The sequence below is a fragment of the Anastrepha ludens genome, chromosome 6 (assembly GCF_028408465.1).
Source record: "Anastrepha ludens isolate Willacy chromosome 6, idAnaLude1.1, whole genome shotgun sequence".
NCBI classification, from domain to species: Eukaryota; Metazoa; Arthropoda; class Insecta; order Diptera; family Tephritidae; genus Anastrepha; species Anastrepha ludens.
This window is the reverse complement of record NC_071502.1, coordinates 86,982,668-87,010,597: the sequence shown is the minus strand read 5'-3', so window position 1 is coordinate 87,010,597 and position 27,930 is coordinate 86,982,668. Positions and strand designations below refer to the sequence as shown.

General features: G+C 39.5%; 1 protein-coding gene across 9 annotated transcripts; it reads left to right on the top strand.

Moving 5' to 3' along the window:
* On the top strand, window positions 1-27,930 carry LOC128867309 (uncharacterized). Of its 9 annotated transcripts, none has more exons than XM_054108419.1 (6): window positions 1-66; window positions 13,678-15,129; window positions 19,009-19,144; window positions 19,219-19,361; window positions 19,428-19,775; window positions 19,875-20,723. In XM_054108419.1, exons 2-6 carry the CDS (start codon window positions 13,743-13,745, stop codon window positions 20,405-20,407), a joined length of 2,547 nt encoding a protein of 848 aa, XP_053964394.1. In that variant the 5' UTR covers window positions 1-66; window positions 13,678-13,742; the 3' UTR covers window positions 20,408-20,723. The 9 variants fall into 9 exon arrangements, with proteins under 9 accessions (XP_053964394.1, XP_053964400.1, XP_053964392.1 ...); XM_054108425.1 differs by lacking the exons at window positions 19,009-19,144; window positions 19,219-19,361; window positions 19,428-19,775; window positions 19,875-20,723 and adding exons at window positions 24,365-24,494; window positions 26,721-26,863; window positions 26,927-27,274; window positions 27,365-27,930 and having other exon boundaries at window positions 33-165; XM_054108417.1 differs by having other exon boundaries at window positions 39-165.

The window sequence follows — 27,930 nt, the reverse complement described above, 5'->3', positions numbered from 1 at the left end:
AAAGGTGTTGGTCATTGCGAAAACGAAAATCAAAAAACAGTACGACTAAGCGAAAGAGTGGGTAAGGTGCGTTTGCCTCCATAAATTGAATAGCAGCTTTTTTTAAGTATTTTTGTGATTTTATAAAGTAATTTGAAATAAAAGAGAACAAAGTGAGCTAGAATTGTGAGTGGATAGTAAGCAATAAATTGGTTTATTTAATTCACAAAAAAAAACAGTTTAAATAAGAAGCGGATTAGAAGATTATGCAAATTAAATAAAGACTAAAATATGCAAAGAGGCGAAGCTACAAAAATAAAAAAATGAAAAACTATAAAAAAAAAATTTGCAGAATCAACTAACTGCTGAACATTAAAAACTAATAACTGTAAGAAATAAAAAAAAACTACAAAAACAACGAAATACTGCAATAATAGCAATAAAATATAATATAAAATATGCAAGAATCCTTAAAAATCACATGTTGCCGAAAATTATAGACCAAAAACTATAAGAGCACAAAGTTTCAAAAATAGTAGCTGCAATAAAAAGTTAAAAAAAGCAACAACTGTAATTACAAAAAATTGGTCTGCAACCAAGAATTATTGAGAATAATTTAAAACTCCTTATTTGTGTTATTTATAGAGCTGAAAAATTGAAAAACGCAGTAACTATTTCACTTATCAGTGCGTTAAAACTATCTCCCGACAGCACAACCACACTCAGGTGCGTGTTGGTTTGTTTGTATGTGTGCACACTAACTATCTTATCGACAAATTTAATTCGCTTTGGCTCAAATAGTTAGCCAAATGGCGAAGAACTGAAACAAAAAAAAAAATTGTGCAAGAAAAACCTATTCAACAGCAACAAAAATCATAGTGAACTATCGGCTTTGTTTGTACAACAAGACCACCGCATACATACAGGTAGTCTCCACACATACCCCGAAATTGTTTACCGTTATACTCGTACATGGCATATGCGAGCACAAACTGCACCGACACGAAATTCACCTGCTGCTTATCAGTTCGTATGTCCAAATATCCGCTAAGCTTTACAATGCCGATAGCTCGCAAGTGCTTGTGTGTGTGTGTGTTTGTGTACGGCTGTGCGATTTACAACAGAGATACAGGGACTATGACTAATTATCGGACTAAAGTAGAAACTACTTACACATACAAAAAAAAAAACAAAGTGAATGAATTTACGAAGCAAAAAAGTGGTGATAGATTCGTATTTTTCGTGGTTCTTCATTATATGTAGTAAAGCATTAATATATGTATCTAGTGGTAGTGAGAGGCCTGAAAATATGATGATTTTCAATCATTTTTTTTTTTTTGGTAGTCAATTGCTTTACAAAAATAAAAACATAGCGTTAATAAATCATGTTTCGACTTGACTTTAAAAAGGTTTAAAAAAAAGAAAATTTATAATTGTGAAAGTTATCCTTGTTTGTGTGGAGCTCGTTTCTCCAGAAGTCCCTACGTGCCTTGCGGTGATCATCACATGTGCTTGGAGATTCGTCTAAAATCAATCGCACAAGAGAAATTAGTTTTATTAATAGATGATCTTGTGCCTGATCGAAGCTTTTTTTAAAAAAAAAAACCGACAATTAAGTGTGTAAAGAAACCGAAATTTTTGAAAAAAAAATCCTTCGACTGGCACGATTTTTTTATGTATTTCAAAAGCAGTATACATTTTATTGAAATCTACCAAGCGGTTTTTAAGTAACAGTGATCACCAGTTCAAAAAACATAGTTTTATACGTATACTTATACTAATAGGTTTTGGTATATTAAGAGTTTTGGAGACAACTTCCTGTAGGACATAGTAGCATCTTGAAGCAGATCTCCCCTTCCTTCTCTGATATTCGCACCGACCTCTCCATCCGCAAACTGTGCTTTGAGGGTTGTGCTAGGGCTATCTTTCCGAGCAGGCAAGATTGGAAAGAGGGGAGAGTTGGTGCGGATATAGATGCCTCTGTTTTCACTGACGGATCCAAAATGGAGTCTGGAGTGGGAGGGGGGGTCTACTCTAAATCAGCCAACATTTCGGTCTCCTTTAAACTGCCGGAGACAAGCAGCGTCTTTCAAGCAGAGATCTTCGCGATCCTGCAGGCATGCAAAATGCTTCGGGATCGCTGTTGGGAGGGAGACATTAATATTTTTTCCGATAGCCAAGCTGCAATCAAGGCACTGTCGTCGCCGTATTGCAGCTCTCTTCTCGCGAAATTCTGTAAGGAGGAACTCAAGCGTCTCGAACGTGCGGGAAACATTTCCCTCATCTGGGTTCCTGGGCACAGGAACATGGAGGGAAATGAAATTGCCGATGAGCTTGCCAGGAAGGGTGCGGCAGAACCAGTTCCAGCTGCCCCTTCTCAAACATCGGTATCCCCTTGGCCGTCGTTAAAGGGAAACTACACAACTTCTTTCTAAAAACAGCGCAAGACAGATGGAGGTCTGTCTCATCGTCTGCTATTTCAAAAGCACTATGGCCTCAATACGATAGAAACAGAACACTTAAGGTGATGGGAATCCCGCGCCATTCAATTTCCAAACTCATTGCGGTGATCACTGGTCACTGGGTGATCGGCACTCATGCGGAGAAGCTTGGAATTCCCTACAACCCCTATTGCAGAAGCTGTGGGGATCCTGCAGAGAAAGAGACTGTGGAACACTTTCTCTGCAAATGTCCGGCTCTGGCGGCTAGGCGCTTGAGATTCCTTACTTGACTTGATGAAATTCTCCTCCGCTACATCAACAGCACTGGATGGCTGTAGACGGTTTTCTCTCCTCCCTAAATCCTTTCACAGGTAGTGGTCCACATTATGGTATCAAAACGGCACGTAAGTGCTACTTGTAGTGTACCTGGGCTACTCTTGCCATCCTACCTACCTACCTAAGAGTTTTGATATATTGAAGCAAATCTCTCCTGGAAGGTCATAAATTGCATAGGCTTACAAAAGAGTCGTGCATATAAAATAAAATGTGTTAAAAACCCATACAATTTATTTTCAAACTGCAACAAATTAAAAATTACTCAACCGCTTGGAGTATTGTTTTTTTCTATAAAACTATTGAATATTTGCTATAATTTTCATTAATCAAATTTATCAATTAAGTCATATTACTCTAAAATTTTTGAAAAAAAAAAATATTTTTTTTCAAACACCTAACAAAAGTGTACGCGTCAATTATTTATTTTTTAGTCTTTTAAGTTAACGCTACTTATCATTTATTTTGATTTTGATAAACCCGGTAGGTTGTCCCAATATGTCTTCCCTTCACTTCCTCATTACCATTTGCTAAACCACAAACTGCCTTTTTTTCTATAAATGGGAGGCAACCCCGTTCCTGACTAATTCATTTGCCATTTTGTTTCCAGTAATTCCTATGTGTCCTGAAACCCATTGGGTGCGTACTCGGTTATTCTGTCCTAAGATATTCGGCTTATCAACATATTCCAGCGCCATCTTTGGTATAGCCTGAAAAGCGTTGAGTGTCTTGATTGCTGCCTTTCTATCATTAAGCATAGCTATGCTTCTGTTGTCGTTCTTATGTTCAAGGTTAAAATGAGTGCATCTGTCCATTGCGTATACTTCGCTTGAAAACTACATATTTGTATGGTTGCCTCGAAAGCGCTAGTCTGCAGCCATTTACCGGTGCACCCTCATCCATGAGAGATCAATCCGTGCACTATGTTACCATTTCCTGAAAATGTTATAATTTTTTAAAATCGCGTCGTACGTCAATCATATTTGACACTTTTGAACCAGACAGCTGCAGTGTGCAAACAAGCAAGCAATGGAGCGTGTAGAGGATCATCACGATTTCCATCACTCAAAAATATTTTTTTATTCAATAAAAAAGTTACTCAATAAACTTTGTATTTTCTTGCAAATCTTAGAATCGCAATTTTTGCTGGATTTTTGTTCAGGCACACCTTTTAGTTAGTTTTTAGTACTCGGGCATAAATATTTCAGTTGTTGAGTGCAATATTATTCATTCCGGAAATTTGTTTTTCTCTTTTGTGGAAACAGAAAAGTAAAATTACTGTGGAATTTACATATCTTTCGTGGAAGGGCATCATCCATCACAAACTTTATTGTATAAAGAGCTTAGGTATGCGAGCTTTCGGTATTGTTTTTTTATATTTTCACAAGAGCAATAGACATTCTAATCTCCAAACTCATCTTAAGGAAATTTACTCTTAACAAAATTAAGTATAAAAAACTTAGAAGTATATTTGATTGCATGATTATATATGCAAAATATTATATTAGGTTAGGTTAGGTTAGCCTGGTTGGCAATAAGCCACGCATAGACCTTTTAGTCCCTAGCGATACCAGATGACGACCGACCTCTATGATTTCTGAAAGTAAACATCATGTAGGATGTCAGCGCTTTTGGCGAATCTAAGCAGCGCTGGGAAATCCGCTTTTGACACGTCCTCCAGACCCTCAAACAATGGGGCTCCCAGGCATTTTAAATACGTTTTTAATAATGCCAGACAGACGCACAGAATGTGTTCATGCAAAATATTAGCTTGAGGAAAAATAAATCCATTATTTTTGAGTAAAACTTTTACGCAAATGCTCTAAAACTGTTTCATGGCTGATCTTTAGCTGCCGGGCGATGTAACGACTACTAAGTTTCTGGTCAAATTCGATTATTTCTATGAACAGAATCGACGAAACCAAAACTGCACGTGATCAGCTGTTACAGTATGGGCACCATAAACACACAATTTACCATTGCAGCAGCTTGGCTTGCATTTTCGCCATGATCAAAGGAAAACTGGAAAATGCACCGAATTTTCTCTTTGTTGATTTAGATTGTTAACACCCTGTAACTCACAACGGAATGGAACAAACAAAAAACAGGGAACGTTTTTTTTTTACTGTGAAATGTCACCTTGAAAACGAACATAAACTTTAAATTGTTTGATCGATACTTTACGAAATATCGATCACTACAGCCATATACCGAGTAACTATATATATAATTGGCGCGTACACCCTTTTTGGGTGTTTGGCCGAGCTCCTCCTCCTATTTGTGTGTGTGCGTCTTGATGTTGTTCCACAAATGGAGGGACCTACAGTTTCAAGCCGACTCCGAACGGCAGATATTTTATGAGGAGCTTTTTCATGGCAGAAATACACTCGGAGGTTTGCCATTGCCTGCCGAGGGGCGACCGCTATTAGAAAAATGTTTTTATTAATTTTGCTTTCACCGAGATTCGAACCAACGTTCTATCTGTGAATTCCGAATGGTAATCACGCACCAACCCATTCGGCTACGGCGGCCGCCGAGTAACTAATGGATTTCTTTTTCCCCAAACTAATCAATCGTATAGTACTTGTACCAGTTTCATGGTAACTAGTTACTAACCTAGTACTCAAAGTGTTTAAAAGTAGCTCTTTGCCATTTATAAAATTATATAATATGTAGCTTTTTTTATTATAACAGCGCATATAAAATATGTGTGTACATATTCGCATTCACGAACTGTACTCTGTAAAATTATTGGCACCTGCCGTTATCGACCCTTTTCTATTCGCATTTTTTACCCCATATACTAACATACGAGTACATACCAGCATAATCACTTAAGTTCTAATTTTACCTGTTGTATACAGTTTGATATTTCTATACACGAGTATTATTACTTTTAGAGCATTTTATGTATGCCTGTAGCCATTAGGTGACGTCATCTCTGAAAAATTTCATTCATTTTTTTTATACAATAGTTTGTGATATTGATAAGGCAACCAATAGATAAATAATCAAGTAAATAAAAAATTCATAGATTTCACAATTGAATTTTCATATCTACAATACTTATGGAGGTATCAGGTGAATCGCTTGTAAATGGAAGGCTATTTAGCAATTTCGCTCAGGGTGAAGTATTATAAAATTAGCTTTAAAAACTTTTACATTTTCGAAATTGGGAATGACACATAAAGTGAGTCATTACATGTAAGTTAAACGGTATTAATCAGTATTACTATTTTTAAACTATGAACGATTTCCCATTTTTTCAATAAAAATGTAATCAACATGTAAGCAATTTAAGTGTTACGGGTAAAATGGTTTCTTGCGCAGTAATTAAGGTGTTGTGCACTACCCGATTTTATTGCACAAAAGCCTCATGATGCCTTAATATTTTATTCAGCGTCTATCTCTAGAAGCAAGTCCGAGTTCATCAATTCCTAGCAAACAAAGAAAAAATTGGAACACAAAACAATCATTTAATAGCTTATTAGCTTTTTCGAAACCCCATCGACCAGAGAGATTGCGTAGAGGGTGCATAGAACTGCACAAAATATGCGATTCTTGAATCGGGAGAATTAAGAAATATCCACACTCAATTGGCCTGCTCTCATATGTTAACCATCGTTTTCGAGATTAATTCAGTAATTGGACGGTTTACTTCCGAATAATTTCAGGTATCGGCTCGATTAGAATTAGGTAGATTAGACCTCTGCCTCACTGAAGTATATTAGGCGGTGTAAGTTTGTAAATATGACATGCAAAGAGGTAAAGTTCAAAGAATGGCTCTTCAAGAAGATATTATTACGTATGGGAATAAGTTTCCGCCCTCGTAAAAGAGGTGTCACCGCTGATACTATTTTTGTGTTCGCTTAAGTAATACCTATACTGGTGATTTGAAGCTGTATGTGTGGGGTCTGGATCTCAGTAGTTCAAAAATGTCTACGTTCATCCGAAAAACAGCATTTGCGGGAAGTCCTGCTTCATTATTACCTTTTAAAGAAAAGTGCAGCTGAAGCGTGTCGTATATTGATAAGTATTTACGGTAATCACGCTCCATCCAATACACCTTGTAAAGAGTGGTTTCGATGCTTCCAAAGTGGCAATTTCGTCGTATATAATAAAGATCGCGAAGTGGCAATGAAAAAATTCGCAGATACTCAACTACAATAATTACACTGTGGAACAAATTCAGGTTAGCAAAAAATAGGTCCATTCTGAGAGTGGCGGGTGAAAATAGAGGCGAAATTAGAAGACCCGTATCGCGCCATTTTTTTATGTTAGTTCGAATTTTTTTTTAATTGGCATTCGAAGTTCGAAATCGGAGCAAAATTGTTTATACGGTTTTTTGGCTATAACTCGTCGACTAATTGATATTTTTTCAATCTGTAAAAGCCAAATTATTGCTAGAGACCTGTGCAATAATTACAATTTTTGAAAAAATTGATTTCGAAAATGTTTGTGGTACTTATGAAACAATATACCGAAAATCGGCTCCGATTTCGAACTTCGAAGGCCGATTAAAAAAAAATTCGAACTAACGTAAAAAAACGGCGCGATACGGGTCTTCTAATTTCGCCTCTATTTTCACCCGCCACTCTCAGAATGGACCTAATTTTTGCTAACCTGAATTTGTTGCACAGTGTTATTGGATGAAGATGCATGTCGAATTCTTGGTGATATGTCTCAAGAGTTTGATGTTGACAGATCAACCGTTGGTAAACGTTTGCACGCGATGGGAGTAGTCCAGAAAGCAGGTAACTGGGTGTCACATCAATTGAAGGAGAGGTTTGGTGACGTGTGAGATGCTTCTTGAACGGCAGAAAAGAAAAGGTTTTCTGCATCGCCTCGTAACTGGCGAAAAATGGATCTATTATGATAACCCTAAGCGTCGAAAATGTTAGAGCCTGCCAGGTGAACCAGGTCCATAGGTAGCGAAACAAAATATTCATGCTTCAAAGGTTATGTTGTGCATCTGGTGGGATCAGAAGGATGTCATCTATTATGAACTCTTTAAACCATCTGTAACCATCACTGGCGATTGTTAGCGACCGCAGCTAATGCGTTTGAATCTGTTCCGATCAATGCAGTCAGCCCTTTGTAAAGAGCGGTTCACTTCATACGAGAGCATCGTAAACTAAGCAGAATGAATGGATCAAGTCAAAAGAACTCGAGTCGTCAGAGGAATTCGTATGATGCTTGAAAGATGGAGTAAAGTTGTAGCTTCCAATGGCACATATTTCATATGATATCATGTATTATTTAATTGTTTAAATAATTCGTAGCTTTGGCTAAGAAAGCACGGAAACTTATTCCCACACTCAACTTATTCATCATTGTTGGAAATTCGGACAGAAAGGGCTGTCTGCCATCATAGAACGGTGGATGTATTCCCGAAAAAAGCCGTGTCCGCCAAGCAACTGCGAAAGGTGATAGTCGGTGGCTCAATGTTTTTTTCCTAATCACTCATCAACACGTGGTATGCGCCAATTGTCAGCAATCGCTCAGCTACTTTTTGTGCTGATGTATGCCGTGCTCCTTGCAGAACCAAGAGGTCCAAAGGGAACTTTCCAGCTGTTAACACAGTTCTGTACGCGCAAACTACATGCAGCGCGCCTTGCCTGTAGGTCTGGATAACTTAAATTAGGGTTGAAAGGCTTATTTATGAAATTCGCGTGCCATGCTTTACTTTTTCCTTTACCTGTCATTGAGATTGAAGCACTATGCGCGCTTTATGAAGCTTCGAAAAATGTGAACACTCAACTAGATCTCCTTGCCATTAAAAGAAGTGTGGTCTCGCACCTCAGCCGGAGGTGAGGGTAGTAAAGATAGTATTCAATACTATCCGTTTCCTTTTCAACTCTGTGGTCCTACTTATAAAATATTGAGGCAAATCTTCGGTGCATTCAAAGACAACGGCGAATGGCGATGGAACCATGAACTGGATCAATTTATAAGGGGAGCAAATGTTGTACGGTTCATCAAAGCTCAGAGAATAAGATGGCTAGGCCATAGCATGAGAATGGCCCACACGAGCCTTGACGCTAAAGCATTTGTAACGAATTTGATGATTATATGCACATGACTATGAATATTCTCCTTGCACAAATTAAGAATTTGTACAAGGATTTTTAATCAAAAAAATATTTCGTCAAAATTGTTTGATCAAAATGATTTGATCCCATCATAGCACGGGCTTTTTGACTAGTGGATATACGAGTATAATCAAGCGACTTTGATATTCTTATATCGAATCAGTGATAGCTGTAGTCCTGACTATTCCACCATTTGTCTTTGCAATGAGCGTCGCCGCAAGCCAGTACTTATATGAAGGTACCCTATGATCAAAAAGTACCGAGAAGGTGATGTTAACTTTTTTCTTCAATTGCCAAGGCGTAGTGTACCATGAGTACCTTCCATTGGGCCAGACAGTCAATAGAGAATATTATTTATCCGTTTTGAAGCGTTTGAGAGATGCTGTACATCGCAAACGGCCGGACATGTAGGGAAACAATTTTTGGAACTTGCATGATGATAACGAGCCTTCGCACCGAGCCCAAATTGTGCTGGAATATTTGACCAAACACCAAATAAATACCATTGTGCAAGCACCGTATTCACCTGATATGGCCCCGTACGGCTTTTCTTTGTTTCCCAAGTTGAAGTTGAAGGAGATTTCAGTCGATAGAGGAGATCAAAGAGAATGCAATGAACGCTCTGAAAACCATCCCTTCGTCGGCCTACCAGAGGTGCATGGAGGACTGGGTTAAACGTTGGCACAGGTGTGTTGCTTCGGACGGGTCATATTTTGAAGGAGATAAAATAAATTTGCCTATAATTTAACTCTGTTTTGTTTTATTTAAACATTCCCGGTACTTTCTGATCATAGGGTAGTAGATTAATTGTAATTTGAGCAAGATAAGGATGTACCTCTGGTAAGGAACCCATTCTACGTTTATGGTAAGTCACGCAAACAGCTCGTTTGTGTTCCTACATCAGCTAATAGCCAATTTAGAAGAAATATTGTGGGGCTTCTGAATTCACAGATTAAATTTTCATGAATCGATCGCGTTAGGCTCCCACCCAAGAAGTTGCTCCGGATTTCATCTGCTTTAAAAAGGCGTATTCAAACGATTTGTTTGCTTCATGTAAATTTATATTCATCGCAACTCCTTTGAATTGCAATTGATATCTTAAATTTCATTTCATTATTTTGAAATAACTACTAATAACTTTAATAATTGAGAGCATACATATATTACATTTATCATATTAGCGTTTTCAAGGCTGATACGAACTCATCGATTACACCAGATAATGTAAGAATTAATTTATGACTTCAAGCCACTAACACATTAGCAATATAACCATAACTACTTGTATTTCTGGAATCGATTGATTCTGTTTAATTGTTCCTAGAAGTAAAGTTAAGACACGAAATAAATACATTTTATTATGTTGCTATTAGTTTAACGGTAAATAACAGCAGGTGCTTTAGGTGCTTATGAAAGACAGACGCTAGCCAAGTAATGCACACAAACGCAAACATGCGTACTACCAGTATTTCTATGTAGTCGAGGAGAAGCAGGGAAAAATACCAACGAATGCTTATCAGTAAGTTTAGCCAACTTGCTAGTGCACACATACACACAAAGAGTGTAAAATCTTACAAACAAATTGGTACATATGTATAGGTACATATATATTTAGTATGTAGAATGAGTAAAAAGCACGTATAAACTATTTGGCGGGTATGACTAGGCGTATGATTAATGAATGTTTTACACAGTTGTATGTGAGATTAGTATGCCAAGGGCAGATAAGACTAACAAAATTTGTGTAATATGAACAACAAACATACACACATAAAAGGGGGTACATTTTTTTATAAATACACAAATAAAACATCACTACTTTTTTTCTCAAAAATTTAAAATCTTACTTTGAGCAAATATTACAATAGCACATCTATTCTTAAAAATATATCTCAACGCTGAACATAACTTTTCCCCATCTTTTTGGTAGCATATTAGTTGTACGTTACAAATAACTCTTTTCCGCTTGCGGTGTTATAAAAATTCTCAAAATCTTTTACTCTTCATAAGCACAGAAGTGTTGCTCAGCCAGGCCACTTTTCAAGCATACGGACCAGATGGAAGTGGGAAGAAGCATTGGTTGAGCTATGCGAGTATACAACTTTCCATTTCAGTGTAGATTTTAAAGAACTCAGCAACATGTGACCAAGTCTTCTTCAGCTTTTGCCAGTTTGTTTCGTAGGAGATTCCGTGTCAATTGATCCAAGTATTTTGGACCTTCTCGATATTTTTGCTAAAAATGTTGTAGGTTTGAGTGTAGGCAGAAATAAACAGAAACATTTTCCCAAAAAGTAAAATAAAATAAAATTAATTTGCGATTTAGACTTTACAAATATTCTACACAATCACAAGGCTCTGGAAATTAATAAAAGGTGGATTATTCATTGTGACTTTGACTTAGTTTTCATGGGTAATGAATTTTACGTGGCGGCTTCCAAGCTAAGCGCATAACACCACCTTGTGATATTTCAATTAAACCGCATTTACGGCAAATATACAGTAATTTAGTACGCCTCTCGTCCCACGACAGACGCCTAATACCAGACGCATCTTTTGATGGGCAGACACAGCTTCAAAGCTTCAGCAAAGCTTCCTCTCTTTCCGACGTGGCCTGAGCTTCAGACGAGTTTGCGTATAGTCGCACAACTGTAACTGTATACACAGAAGCATCACTATACCCTTTTTTCTATGCTATTTGAGGGCGCAGAAGCTTGGACGACGGCAACAACCGATGAGGTGGGCTTGTAGTGGTCGAGAGAAAAATTTCGCGAAAGATTTTGGGATCTTTGCATGCAGGTAATAGCGAATATGACAGAGGAATATAATAGACCTAGTAGCTCCGAGAAAAAGGTCATGTCATCCAAATGGTTACAGAAGCTCCAGCTCAGAACGTATTCGCTGTGGTACCTGCTGATGGCAGCAGAGGAAAATAACGTCTTCTTTGTATTAGAAACATCCGGTGGAGAAAGACTTACCCGAGGAAGAAACGACTTGGGCTCTTTATTGAACTCGGCCCAAAATCGCTGAAGCGGTTAACGCAACTGTTAAGGAAAAGGAAAAAAAGAAGAGGTGTGTCCCTCTTTATTGGCGTGCGATAGGTGCCTAATGAGCGCACCAAGAAGCTCAGATGGCAGTGAGAGAACCAAGAAATGTACGGATCTGGTTGAAACTTGGTATATATTCTTCCAAGAGATGCTCCTAACTAAACATTACCTCAACACGCGCCAGTAAAGTCATATCTCTGACTTTGTACGGATTAAAGTAGCAGAAATATTTAAGGAATAAAAGGTAGCCAATACGATCGAAGATATTTATTCACGATGTGGAGAATCCTCTCTTGGTTCCTCCACTCTACCTAAGCTAATCAATGAGTTTCAAGCTAATGAATGCTTAGTCTAGTGGTCAACGTTGTTACAAGTCCGAAGAGTTTCTACAATTTTTGCCCTATATTTCTTTGTCAATTAGATCCACTTTTCCTTTTCATCACAATAATACACAAAACCACTGCCTGTGTCACCGTAGGAGTAGATGTTTAAATGGAAAAAATGGAGTTCAATGTCTCTCGGCTTAATTAGAAGGGAATTCGATTTTCTTCTTTTTAAGTCATTCGAGGCTCTTAAATGATAACAAAAAGGTAGTTGGATCGCGCGCCATGAATCTGTAAGCCCTAGTAGGGTTTGATGCGGATATCCATTTATTTAGTACTGCTAGAAATTTTGCTTCTTCAAACTTTTCGTCCATCCTGGAAGCTCTCTGCGCTTAGATGTACAAGTCATTACCTTGAAATCTTTCGCCATATGTTTTTTTTCACAAAAAGGTATTTTTAAATACTTAACTGGAATGCCGTAGCATTTTTTAACTTTTTTTCTTTTGTGCTTTGTTTTACTTTTTTTTTAATACTTTTTTGTTTATATTTTTTATTATTTTTTTTTTTCATTGTTTTTTTTTTGTATATATATTATATATATTTTTTTTTATTTGTTTTTGTTAAAGGAAAAAAACTGCACCTCTTTGGGAAAAACGCAATTTCTTATTTGTACACTGAGTACATAGATTCACATGTATTTTAATATATTAATAATAATAATAAAGGGTGGTTAAGTTTCAAGGGCCGGTGTTGATTTTGAATCAAATACAATTCTTTTAGGAAATTATTGTCATTTCTCTTTATTATGATAATATTGGTATAGCTTAATTGCGTATAGAACAAAATATTGGCCAAATGACCGCCGCGGTCTCGGCCATTGTTTCGTTAGCTGTGTGACAAGTGACACCGTCCTGTTGAAACCACATATCGTCCATATCCATATCTCCCAAACCGGGTCATAAAAAGTTCGTTATCATCTCACGATAGCGAACACTATTCACAGTAACTGCCTGACCGCCCTCATTTTGGAAAAAATACGGCCCAATGACGCCGCCGGCTCATAAACCGCACCAAAAAGTCACTCTTTGTGCATTGGTTTTTCGGCAATCACTCTTGGATTTCTTGGAATTCGGCCAAATGCGGTAATTCTGCTTATTGACGAATCCTCCGAGGTGAAAATGTGCCTCATCACTGAAGATGATTTTCTTCACGAAGTGCGCAATATGCATTTTGATTTGTACGCCCGTTTTCATAATAAGCCTGAATAACTTTAACGCGGCGCTCGATTGTATATCTTTCCATGGTTCAAATTGAATTAGTCTGTAATTAAAAAATGTCAAATGAAATACAGAAAATAACTTGACGTTTAGGTGTGGCTTACATTCAACATCGGCCCTTAAAATTAAACCATCTTTTATAAAAATTAAATCACTAACAAGCATTTCCATCTTTTTCCCTTCCTCAGCCGCTAAACGATTTCAAACTTAACGAAGCACCACAACAGGATTCCCTAGTAATCCATCAAACAAGATGCTGCAAACGAATGTGTTGCGCGCCGTCGCACCACTGCTGCTGCTCAGTGTTGCATTACTATGCGGCAGCATAGGCCACACGCAAGCACAAGAGAACACCATGCTACAAATTCCGCCGTCGCTGGTGGAATGTTACAATACCAGCTACTTTATGAATCGCGACAACCGTCTGCCCGCCACCATCGATACGCTCATCTCGCTGATCGAAAAAGTCGAGAACACGCAGAGCTACACCTACACTATGCGTACGCTTGCGGTGGCGCTATTGCAACGCTTTCGGCAGGATGGCATTCAGCGCACATACGGCGTAGCCGAAACACCCGGCGTCATACCCTACAGTCCGAGTGGTTTCCAGTTTCCGAAATGCCGTATATTGTTGTCACGCCTCATACCCGGCAATGCCATGACTTTTCCCAACCAGACGCTAACACGTGAGGAACGTTGTTCATTGCATTTCATGCTCTCCAGTTCAATTGAGACGCGCATGCGTGGCGATGAATCACAAATATGCAGTCAATTGTCACAGTATCGCGCACAGCGCTTGCGCCGCTCACCAAATACGGAGCGCAATAGCAACTTTATTGGCGATGTGGAAATGTTGGAGAGCGTGAGAGCTAAAGCACAGAAACGCGGTCTTAAGCAAAAGGGCGCTTACAATTCCTACGACTACGATTGGGGCTGGGCTAACTCGGGCACCACGACCAGCACCTCGATCAGTCAGTGTCCCGTTGAGAATGGTGTTATCTGGACACCTTGGGGTACGGTGTCTGCTGGTGCGCTCATGGCGGGTATCGCCACAGGTTTACAACAACAAACTGTGCAGTTGCGCACACTGCTCGCGCTGTCGAGCCGCCAAAATGGTTATAAGAGTTTGCCACAGACAACCACCGTCAATGTAGATAATCGTTGGGCTGCTACATTGGCTGGTGATCTGTCCGAAGTGGCGTTGGTGCAGGTGCCTTTCACAACCACCGAAACAGCCACGGTGGGTTCGAGTGGTGCCTGGAATAGCACAGTAATGCCGAAATGGTATTTCTTGTCGCAGCGACAAAACATGGAAATGACTGATGCCGAGATTCGTGGCGGTCTGGATGGTCTGATCATTGCTAAAAACATTGTCACCTGGCAGAGCCAGGCGAGTGGTATGAAACTATCGCAGCTACTACGTATGTACTATTCTATGAATGGCGTTTTGAACAGCGGCATTATGGCGTGCAATCGCATAAGTAATTTCAACACATACGCACCCAGTGCGGATATGGTGGCACAGACGAGCGCCTTCTCGCAGGTATTAGATCGTGAAATGCAATTGGGCGTCACTCTATCGGCAGCAAACATTGCGGAGTTCTCCGGGTCAGCGGCCTCTGCGCTTCAAACCTATGTTCGTAAGTAAATTTTTAAATTTTAATACTACAAATTGGGTAAATTAGATAATTGGGCACGGATATGTCGGTAGTATAATTTTCTTCAAATATTTTAGAAGAATTCGCAAAGTAGTTGTTGGTTAGTTATTTATTATAAATGAATATCAAGAATGATAGAATATAAGATTACGTCTTCCCAAGAGCCGTGACGTCAGCGCAGAAAATAAATGAAGGAAAAGAAGAAGAAGAATAAGCGAACGTAATGTTAAGGCATAGATTGATAGAATAAATCGTGCTTAGGGCCGTGAAAGTACAGAAAAGAAAAAAAGAAAAAGAGTCATCTTAAAGCCAAGATTGATAGAATAAATCATGCTTACAAAGATTTTCTTATTTCTACTGGCATCTAATTATGTTTATTCTGTACTAACGTCACTTAATTATCAAATGCACCAAGAACAAAATAACGGTTTTCGGATGGCGCCACCTTTGTATTCTTCACATCGTGAATTACAATAATATTTCTTTGGATCAAATATCTCTAATCGTATTGACTACCTATTATTTCTTAAATATTTCTGATCCTTTAAACCTAACCTGCGAGGGCTGTTTGAAAAGTCCGTGCAAAGTCAGAGAGATGGCGCTATTGGCGCATGTTGAGGTTATTTTAGTAGCATATCTTGAAAGAACGCACAGCAAGTTTCAGCCAGATCAGTACATTTTTTTGTATTGAGCATTCATTTGAATTCAGAAAGTCGAGTGAGTTTTCTTTTTCCTCGGGACACCGACCAGTTCACGCCTCAGCAATAGAAATAATGTTTCCACTCGTTTCACATCCCCCCTTTTCTCCAGACTTGGCTCCCTCGGTTTCCTCGGTGTAATATTTGTTCCACAATTTGAAGAAATGGCTGGGTGGAAAAAGAGTTTATTCAAACGAGCAGGTGATTGCATACACGATTGCCTATTTTTCAGACTTGGATAAATCCTATTAGTCGCACGGGATCAACAAACTAGATAGCGTTTTGCGAAAACTACGTCGAAAAATGCAAAAGGTTTAACCCAAACAATGAAATAGTTTTTAGTTCTGCACGGGTTTTTCAATCGACCCCTGTATAATAGAATAACCTTTCGCTTGCTACATATTAATTGTCGGAATGTAATTTCTCCTCAATTTTGGGGCTCATTTGTGAGAGAAGTTTCTTGGGATTCCTATCTATCTCTCAAAATAAACACAAAATTTTCGGACCTCTCTAAAACTCGATTAGGTTATGTTGGTTGCCATTCTCCATCTGGGTGTAGGAGAGCACACCTAGAGGGGCCCATTATGATACCACTAGTTTGTGTTCACGATCCTCCTCTAATTCCCAAAGTGGTGAAATCGTTTCGTTTGTTTAATAAATGATGAAATATTGTGAATGGATGCGGACTCGAAATCTGCCAGACATCCAAAGAAGTAAGTGTTCAGCGCTATCGCGTTCTGGCAAAAGCTTAGCAGTGGAAAGTGTCTCTAAGTTGCGCTGAATACATACCCGACGCATTCCCGTCTTACGTAACCTAACGATAAGACCAAAAGCCGTTCCCACAACAGTCAGTTCTATGTTAAGTGAAACACCCGGATTTGTATCCGGCCAAGGACTGCTGAAGTGGCAATCCCCGTACATATATGGGGAGTGTTTATGCTGCGACAAGAGCAACGACAACAACCAGAAGCCTAGACGAAACGGAATAACCATTCAATCAAGCGCAAAGTCTACTTCTCTCTCCGAAAGTGTAATAACTTGTAAACCAAATTGCTTTCTACACATTTTTGCTCGGTGATGCCCGCAATTTGTAGCCATGGTTTCTATAGTCTCCATGGGCGAAAGAAATCACACGAAGCAAAACCAGTCCTCCTCTCATTTCCATCCTGTACAAAATACGGTTTAAAATTCTATTTGGTATCAGTCCGAGGAACAGTGAAATTAGGTAAAACGGGTAAACGCCCTTGAAGACTTCACTTATCTGCCGCAAAGGCTCATTTTGATGCCCGAGCCCCGATTTTCTCCCTTTGTTCTTTCAGCTCTTTACAGTCAGCTCTGCAAACGGGTCTTTCTAAGACTGTCCAGTTACTGGAAAAAGTGATCAATGACCATACAATAAATTATAGCTGTTCCAAGATATGACGAAAGACTAACCTAAAAATATAAAGGATGAAGTTATGCAGCCTCAAGTGTATCGTATTCTTAGCTTAACAAAACTAGGTATGCTGAGGTGGGTTAGGTACAAAATGGCATACAATAAATTATACCTAAAAGCATGGCTGCGCTATTTGCTTATTATTTCACACTTTTACCGGGCATATCCGCAATTCTCCATTGACTTATGACATAATCTATCGCACGCTGCTTTCATCTTTCAATGAGGCTATCACTTGTAGCTGGCCTTATTTTAAATCAGGCTCCTATTAATTAAAATTTCCAAGACTGCCAAAAAACGGAAGTCACGGAGCTCTTATTGAGATTCATAAATCTTAGTTGCGATATCATTTCATTAACTTGTTCGTATATGGAGCTAGTAAAAACTACAATGTAATCTTCCTCAGGATCATGCATGAAATGAGCTCGATCTGATAGTCCGTTTGATTTACAATCATGCGAAAGTGATTTACTTATATATGACTGCCCGTCAATGGATGTAACCAGCATCTCAGAAACCTTCTTTTTTTTTGAAATATAAAAAGTCGCGCCAAGAAGCACCGAAAACCCTCAGACAAAAAGGCCATTGTATTTAAAGCTCTGGAAAGTGAAAGGCTAGATAGTCAAGTAGGAAAGGAGTGAAGTAACAGAAGAAAAAAGATAGGATAGAATAGAGACATAGCCGTAGTTAGTGCTGTAAGAATTTTCCAGATTCTTTGGTAAATCTCAAAATATCCTCCAGTTAGAGGGAATAAAATTCGTTTTCACGATATCGGAACATAAAATTCGCAGCTTTGCTCTTTCAAATGCAGGACACTCACCGAGAAAATGCTCAGTGCTACCCACCTCTTCTAAGCAAGACAGGCACATTGGGACCTCAGTGATTCAAATGATGGTCATATGTTGACGCACCCATGAATTTCGTGCTGTAATAATGCCGACCATCAACCGAACGTCTTTGCTTGCAAGTTTTCGATGAAAGTTCGACAGTTTTCTGTTCGGTCTTGTTACAAAACACTTTGCAGTTATTATATTATATTATTGCATACATAATCGCTGATCCACTGATCATGATTCTTGCAGAACGGATTCCGATTACTGGCTCTGGTTCCTGAGAGGTAAACGCTGATCCACAGTTAACCAATCCATCAGCAATTCCATTCCCTTGAACACTGCAATGTTCTGGACTCTATACGTACAATCCTATTCTGTCTTGCAACAGAATTGAGCTTCTTCTTACATTCTTGAACAATCTTTGAGATTTGCTTTGCGTTCTCCAGACCCTTTAGTGCAGCCTGACTGTCACTAAAGACTGCATTCTGTTTCCCACTCCATCTAGTCGACCAGCTGCTACGCGACAACAAAAGCCCAACCAAGTCAACCAGCTTAGAAAGCTACTTTTTGGTGCTTCTTTGTAGTGCTATCCCATGCACTCCGCGTGACACTACTGACCTCTTCGCATGCCATCTTAAACTCACTCATCTAACACCTCTTACGCTCTGCTTCCACCTTGACGAAAGAGTACAAGAGGCCCTACACTGAAATGAGATAGACGACGTTGACTGACAGCGTCGCAGCACTGGACAGGGTTTTGTGAGCTGTTACAACAACAAAAACAATAAGTTCCTCATTCGCTTGCTCATTGTGCTCTATACATTTTTTTTTTCACAATACAACCCTCCGCTTTGACCTTTGTTTACTCATCACTCTCTGCTTTCTCTTATTTCAGCGAATAGTCTTAATGACGTCACCTGCCCTGTTAGCAGCAGCGCCAACGACATAGCCAATGTGACAACACCCATGACTAATATCTATGTATTCTTGGACACCACGTGGCAATACAGCAACATCGTTGACTATGTCAAGTGAGTGTTTAATCTCATATTTCACAATTTGTATGTAACTCATTCCACTCACCATTTTCTTACCTGTTTTGCAGTTACATACTCCAGCGTCTGAACGTGAAACCCTATGCCAGTATGGTGACATTACTTTCTGCAGGCAATGGTTCAATTATTGTCAATACTACCAATTACCTGCCCGATCTTTATCAGGGGTGGAATGTGACCACACAAGCACAATGTGAGTTGTAGTCGATAAATTAGAGTTTAACAACTAAATTCGAGCTTTATACTTTTCTTTCGTTAGACCCTGCTGGCTTTAATTTACCCACCGTTTTACAAACAATAACAAACCTCACGCAGGCCTACATGAATGCTGAACAAACGAATTCATCCGTTGGTGGGCGCTCTCTAGTCGCTCTGCTGGTCCCCTACAGTACTGTTCAGGTGAGCTCCACCGACTCAACTTACGCCATCACACAGTTGCAAACTATTTACGAACAAGTACCCGATCTGCACTTCATTTACTACACAAGCGGCACAATCAGCCGCTTTGCCAATTTCGTACGCAATGCGACCTCAGATTTGTTTACACTGAGTACGGCTAGCACGGCATCCACTTCTTCCGGCCCTGTGGTGTCGCGTATTATTCAGAGTAAGTTAGTTGTTGCAGCTTGTTTTTTTTCCTTTTTGTTTTTTTATTATCCTTCACAACACACCATCTCTGACTGTATACACTTTCGATTTTCCACAGTTCCACGTCGTCTAATCAATCCACGTTGTGGCTCTACCTGGTACACTCCATCTTGGGGTACTGATCAATTGGCGCAGTATATAAATCCGAATGCCATAAACTTCTATCGTATGGCACCCAACTATTTCTATGGCACTGGCAGTAATCGCAACGTAGCCATACAATCCTCCAGTGGCGTACAATTCATCATTTGCACCTCGCGCACCGTTCCTCTGCCTACCCAGAGCAATGCCACCAACAGCAATGGTGACATAACTTGTGCCGCAATCGGCAATGGTTTCTCGTATGACTTATCGAATGCATGCAACGGTTATAGTTACATTGGTCAATGTCCACCGCTCTACATCTCAGTGCAATCACCAGCCTCAGTGACCTCTTCGGTATCGTGCACCGAAAACGCATGCCAAGCACCGAATCAGGCGCGCTATGTAGTCTCGGTCACGAACCTGGGTTGTTACAGTGGCGTAGCAGGCCTCTTTGCCAGTTTTGCCACCCTCGTGCTGGCGTATGGCTTACGCGAGGCATTGCAGTAGAAACGTAAGAAAAGCTTGAAGTTCTGATATGGAAAGCGACGCTTTCTTTAAATGTTTTTGCTATTTTGGCTTGCCAGTGTTGCCAATGTACTTAGTACAGCAGTGAATCCAGCGTTAAGTTTATCAGCATACCGCATGATCCTCCATAGTACACAAATTTCATAAGTATATTTAAATTATGTATTTTTATAGACCTTTAAGTTCATCAATTTGCTTTTCTATCATAAAAATCTATAAAATAATATTGTTGGATAGCCTTTCATTATAACTGATTTGTATGATGAATAAAGTTCTTAAACGAATAACTTGAATGGGAACCAACAAAAAATGCTTTGTAAATGTTTTATTTTTTATTCACAATTTTCAACTCACATTTGAGAAAATAGCTGCGCCACATAAGTAAAAATTACATTTTACCAGAAATTAAATCAAGAGCATAATAAGCAATTTTGAGGGTCAAGTGTATAAAATGTAATCAAGTTTGGAAAAATTAAATTTTATTGTACACCTACAGGCCGATGCACTCTGCCTAAAAAGATCCCTCAAGCTGCATGGGTGATCTCAGTTTGAAAAAGATGAAACTGAAGCGATTAAGTTGGGACAGACGGAAGGCATGCAGCCAGTCTTCTGGACTAATTGAAGATCTAAAATATTCTCTATTCGAGTATAAACAATTTATCTAACATCGAAGCGGATCATTACCTCGTTACTAAACTTACAACGGCAGACTACAGGGTGCGGCACTCGAAGTGTAACCAATTAAAAAAGCCATAAATTTTGTTTGGAAAATTGCTTTTATTCAATTCAAAGTAAAAAATGTGTGAAAATAATACAAAACTAGGAATCAAGTAACTTTTTGTGCTCGATTCGACCACCTTCTGCCTCGACTATGGCCTTGAGGTGGTCTAGAAACGAATCGCAAGCTGCCCGAATGTGACTTGCAGGTATTTTGGCCCACTCGTGGACAATGGCCTTTTTCAGCGCCTCGAGACTGGTGAATCTTTTAGTTTGGACTTTGCTCTCCAAAATGGTCCAAAGAGACCGGATTCGCATCTGGTGAATTTGAGAGTCATTGTGTGGACGTTATGAAGTTCGGAACATTGTTTTTTAGCCATTTGTTGGTTCACTCGACCTTTGTGAGACGGTGCTGAGTCCTGTTGAAACGTCCATGTTCTGCCACCGAAATGTTGTCTTCCCACGGCTTCAAAGCAACCTCCAGAAAAAGAAGTGGATGTCCTCGCTTGGTTCGAACCAGTGCAGCTATAAAAGCCCTTCGAGAAAGAATTTCCAGAAATCCTCTTAGAATGGAGAAAAGCATGTCCAGGGAAAGGAATGTATCGAAGAGATCCATGTGAAGACTCATTAGAGATGATTTCTATTTGAAAGCCTTTTGCTGATCAACTGGTTATATTTTAAAAAGGCGTTTGAAGAAAATTATACTCGACAGATGCAAGCAACTTCTTCAGTGGCACGCGGTCAATGGCCATGAAATTTTCACAGATGAGAAAGTTTTTACTGTTGAAGAAGTTTTTAATAAGCAAAATGACAAAATCTATGCAAAAACTTCTAAAGGTCCGGAAATGTTGTTCCAAGGGTTTAGCGTGGTCACCATCCAGCCTCCGTAATGCTTTGGTGGGGAGTGTCTTGTAAAGGCGTGAGATCTATTCATTTCTGTGAAAAAGGGGTTAAGGCCGGAGCAAAAGTGTACCAGGAGTATGTCTTAGAATGCGTGGTGAGGCAGTTGAGCAGTATTCTCTTCAGTGGAGGGCATTGAATCTTTAAAGTCACTCAGCAGTGGCTAAAAAACAATAATTCTGGGTTCATAGCCGCAGAAGATTGGCCGTCTGGAAGTCCATATCTGAATTTATTGGACGTCTGGAAGTCTAAATCTGAATCCATTGGCCTACAGTTTGTGGTCAGAATTGGAAAACATGGTCTGTCGAAGACCTCACAGAAATATGGAGAGCCTCAAATAATCATTGGTTCGTGCAGCGACGTCATTAACCATGGAAAACGTGCGTGCTGCAATAGTTGAAAGACCCAATCGTCTAAAGGCTTCTGTAAAAGCAAATGGCCACCATTTCGAATGAAAATTTTAATTTTTTCTTTTTATATTTAAATGTTTAAATAAAACTAAATTCATTAAAAAAAGTATTATTATTATTATTATTATTTATTAGATATATCAAAATGTTTATATCTAAATATAGAGGAGTACTAGCTGCCAGGGCTTACGACTCTTTCTTTAAGTATATAATACCTGTGTTGATTTAGTTCTAATTATGGAGTTTAAATAATCTTTATTGACTTACATTGTTTCAGAAAGTTATATATTTTGTGAATGTTTTCAAAAGAAGGTTTTTCAAGAAGTGCGGAGGGTTTAATGTTGCCAAATATTTTGATCCTGTGGCTTCGGAGATTGGGGCATTCATCTATTAAGTGCCCGACCGTGGAAAGTGATCCACAAAAAGGACATGTGTTTTTGGGTTTCCCTATGAGGAGGTGTTCGTGTGTCAAGAGGATGTGCCCAATGCGTAACCTTATAAAGGTAGTGGTTTGGCTCCGAGTGATTTTATTTGGAAAGTGGGGCTTTTGTCCTAATGGGTTAACTTTGCAGTGCCAGGATGAAAATTCTTTCCAATTCTTATCTTTCTCACTCTGAATATATGCTGCAACAGTCCTAATCGAATCGTGTTTTTCAAATGTTGCAAAAGTAGGGCAGGGTTGGAGATGGATTTGTTTGGCTGCCGCATCTGCTGCCTCGTTACCTGGGATCCCAGCATGACCCGGGACCCATAATAATTTGATCTTTTTATGATGAGTATTTAGTGCTGCTTTAATATTTTGAATTAGACTACTGGAGGTGTTTACGCTTTGGAGTCCACTCAAGCATGATAAACTGTCTGTGCATATTACGAAGTTCCCCTTCAGTTTTGTCGCATATTCAATAGCAATTTTGATTGCCAGTGCTTCGGCTGTGAAGACTGAGGTTCGACCGAAAAGCGAACTACCTGATATGATTAACCCTGTGTTGGAAACTACGGTGAATGTGGCAACATTATTGGTTTTGGATCCATCTGTGTAGATGAAGCTCCAGTTGTCTTGAGTATACTTTTCAAATTGTTCGCGAAATAGAGCTCTGTAAACTTCAGGACTAGTATAATTTCATACCTATAACGGACTTCACTCGTAACAGAACTTATGGCAGGACTAAGTACAGAAGGTTGAGCATATGACGGCGTCACTACTCGACTATCAGGGAGTTTCGCCTCTTATAGAACTGACTTTGTTTGCAAAAAACTTATTTTCTTTCCACTCTCTTTGCTATGATTTTCCGTATTTACATTAACTTAGTATACCTTTCCATAATTTTAACAAAAACTGACTATTTCGACCCTCTCTTCTTGGTGCTCTCACACACCTCATCTGCAATTACGTCATAGTACAGTTACATTTATTTTTTCGCTTCAACCTGCATAATCGTACATTCCAGCATTCTTTGTTTCTGACAAACAAATTTTAAAAAATATTCATTTATTTGGAAGCCGATATCACTGATATCCATATCGCAATTTATCACGATTCACAGAACACAAAAGTTGGCGCCCGTCTCGTACCGATTTTACGCTCTCAGAATCGTTGTGTATTTGACGTCGCTCTTGTGCAATTTATTTATATTTATTTATGAAATAATTCTATTGTTCCTTCTTCTTCTTCTTCTTCTTCTTCTTCTTCTTCTTCTTCTTCTTGCATTCGTTCTTCTCATTTTCATATTTCTCTCACGCAACTGCACCAGCGCAACGGCACGCAAAATTTACTAATCTTGTATTTTATCATTCTTGGCAATTTACATACCGTATGAATGTATGCCTAAAAACACCCAGTACTAGTTGGTGTGTGTAAAACACATTGATACTTATTTAAATCGGTACTTATTTCATTCCATTCTATTCACAGCTTGGATGTTTCCCTACAGCTACGATATTGACGAGCCCCAGGGTATACAGAATTTAACTACAATTATGACTAATGTTCTGGTTTTTCTGGATACCACGTGGCCATATTATTTTATCGTGGATTATGTTAAGTATGAAAATTTACCGATATTACTACACAACTTTAACTAATTACTTATGAATGTAGATAAGAAATTTCGCTTACATAGTTTTATAGAATTTTCAGCGGTGACGGTTAATTGTTTGGCGACATTCATTTGAAGCTAACGCGTGCGGTAAGAAATATACTCGAAGACTGACTGCTTTGGTCAAATAAGCAGAGGCTTATGCTGGCAAAAATATTATTTTGCCATTCTTCCGACCGTTATTAACGAAATTCCTAAGAACAGGAAGACATTTTCAGCTAAGCTCGGTTTTTTAAAACATTCGCTACCTTATGCTGCGCTCACCATTTAAAAGTTTGTAGGGAAACCTAATTTTGGCACTTGTACCTGGTTACTTTGGCAGTTGATTTGTTGTTTGAAAGCATGAAGCAATATTTTGCAGTATTCATTGCCTTTAATTGTAGGACAATTCTTGTCGCACATTACACAAATGAAAGAAGAACTTGTGGGGAAGGGCCCATTGTCTAGGTGTGAAAAGAACTGACTGCTTTACAGGAACTGATGGCAAATATTTCCCATACTCAAGGTTGCCATTTCTACTTTGCGCCCAATAATGAAAACACAGTAAAATAATAATGAAAATATAGTAGTTTACTGTTTTTCAAAATATTCTGCTTGGAAGTCAATACACTTCTGCATTCGTTTGAACCAATTTTCAAAGCACTTTTGCCACTAATAAGTGGATACCTCCAAACCGAGCTGTTTAAGGGCTTCAAGAGCTTCTTCAGGCGTTGAAAAACATCGACCTCGTATTTTATTTTTAATGCTTGAGAGCAAAAAGAAATCATTAGGAGCCAATCAGAGCTGCAAGGCGGATGGCCCATTAATTCGAGCTTTTGAGTGCACAAAAACTTTCTTGTAGAGCTCGCAGTGTCTTGATGAAGAATGATTCATCTTCGGCGGTTGGTTTTCCTTAATTCTCCGAAAGCTTCTGGCAAACAAATGGCTGTGTCCCACTCAGAATTGACTGTTTTTTTTGTTTCCCTGGTACTACAGTTGCGACATGGCTAGATTTTGCGAAAAACAGGCGACCATTTACTTTAAGGTACTTCTTCCGCAAACAAATTTTGTTGGATCATGCTCGTCTTGAAACACCTATACTGTCGATTACTGTTTTGTTTCTGGCTCATATGCCTAGATCCAAGATTCGTGACCTGCTACGATATCATAGACGTGCTTTGACCCACCGCGACTGAATTTCTTCAATATTTGTGTGCACCAATGGACACGAGTCTTTTTTGGGCAATTGTCAAATTATGCGATATTCAACGAGAACAAATCTTCTTGACGACCAAAAGTTCACACAACAATGAATGTAGGCTGGTCACACTTATGCCTAAGTTGCCGTTTTGATTTTCACGAAATTCATCCTGCAGGGGTCGTCGACCACGTTGGAACACGTTGCATCAGCGTTTCACTGTGGCTCAAGAGAAAAAAGTCGAAGTAAGTGGATCAATGCGCTCTTGTCTCGATAATCCACACCGAAAATCGTAATAAAACATCGCAAGAAAGTTTTCACCATTTTTTCTTTTTTGTCGGGACACACTAGCAAGTACAGCACTCAGCCAACATGAAGGCCATTGTACTGCAATCGAGTTCCCTTTTTAATTTTCTTTAATTCTGCCCGACCGCCGAACAAATCGGGGCAGATCTTGTGGTGCCAAGCAGCCAAGGTGGTCGCTTCTTAACACATTAGTGCCAAAGACTCCAAGCGAAGGCCGGGCAGACGCACAGAAAGTGGTCCGCCACCTCATCCTCCTCTTCACATGCTGGGCAGAGTGAACAGTCTGTGATGACTATCTTTTCCATATGCTTCGCCCATAAAAAGTGGCCCGTCATCAGTCCAACCAGCTGCCTATAGTCCTTTCTGTTTAATGACAGGAGGATCAGCGACAGTCGGTCAGACACGAAAGCAACATCAGTTTTGTCCATCTGAAGCCTCTCGCAGCCTGCCAAGCTCACTTGTGGGCTCCGGGCCCATCCTAACTAAAGAGTCAGAGACCTCGTTATCTGCCTATCAAAAACCGATAAAACTTTCCCTCCAACCCAATATAATTTGCTGCTTTTCAATGCCTAGCATCAGAATTTATGCATTAAAACATAAAACCAGAAAAAGGATGTTTTTTAATCTATCTGTGTTATAGACAGTCTCCTTGCCAAACGTGGGTCACCACTACTTTCATTTTTCCACAGCTTTGTACTCCAACGTCTCAACATAAATCCATATGCCAGCGCTGTAACACTACTCTCCGCCGCCGATGGTACAGTTATGGTCAACACCACATATTATTTAACTGAAGTCTATGAGAACTGGAATATCACAACGCACTCTTGGTGTAAGTGCTCTTGTCAAATTATTCTCAACTTTTTTTCTCTCGAATAACCGACATATCTTGCAGACAAGCCAGGTTTCAGTCTACCGCAAATCCTAAACACTGCAATGGAACTGACAAAGAATACTATGAATGTTGATCGCAGCACATCTTCATTGGGTGGGCGGTCACTCATTGCTTTACTTGTGCCCAGCCCAGTTGCCTTCGTGCCCGATTGGGATATGCGCTATGCTCTAAACTTCCTGCAGCATCTCAACTACACAGTGCCGGATTTACATTTTCTCTACTATGGTGGCGGTGCGCTCATACGCTTCAAAGATCTCGTACGTAATCCACATAAGGATCTCTTTCCACTCGGAGAGGAATTTGATGCAGGGACAGCTGGAACACCGGTTGTTAGACGCATACGTGAAAGTGAGTGAAGTACCGATTTGCTAACTAATACACCAACACATACCAACTACTCCATAAGTAATAAAAACTCTCACTCTCACCTTTTCGCAGTTCCACGTCGTTTGGTGAATCCACGTTGTGGCTCCGCTATGTACGCCAGCTCGACGGGTCCCAATGAGATGGTGCAATATGTGCGCACAGGTGGCATTAATTTTTACCGCATAATGCCGAACTACTTCTTCGGCTACACCAGTATGCGCTACCTACGCATAAGCCCATTGAGCGCAATATCTTTCACTGTTTGCAGTTCGCGTACAAATCCATTGCCCTATCGTAAGGATGGCGGGGATGCTGCGGAGCAGGTCTGTGGTCAGACAGCCGCCACTAACGGTTACGCTGTGGACTTGAGTGAACTTTGTGTTGGCTACACGTACATCGATGACTGTCCACCGTTGTATGTGTCCGTGCAAGCTCAACACTTTACCGGTAGCAGCCAGTTATCCTGCACCAGCCCGGCTTGCCAGTGGCCCGATGAGGCGCAATTTCTCGTTTATGTGAATTATTTAGTTTGTAATACAGCTGCGAAATTGACAATGACGTCAGCTGCAGCAGCAGTTCTATTCATTGGTATTTTAGTACAAATCTAGTTTAAGCGTTAAAGTACTAGTTTTTTTATT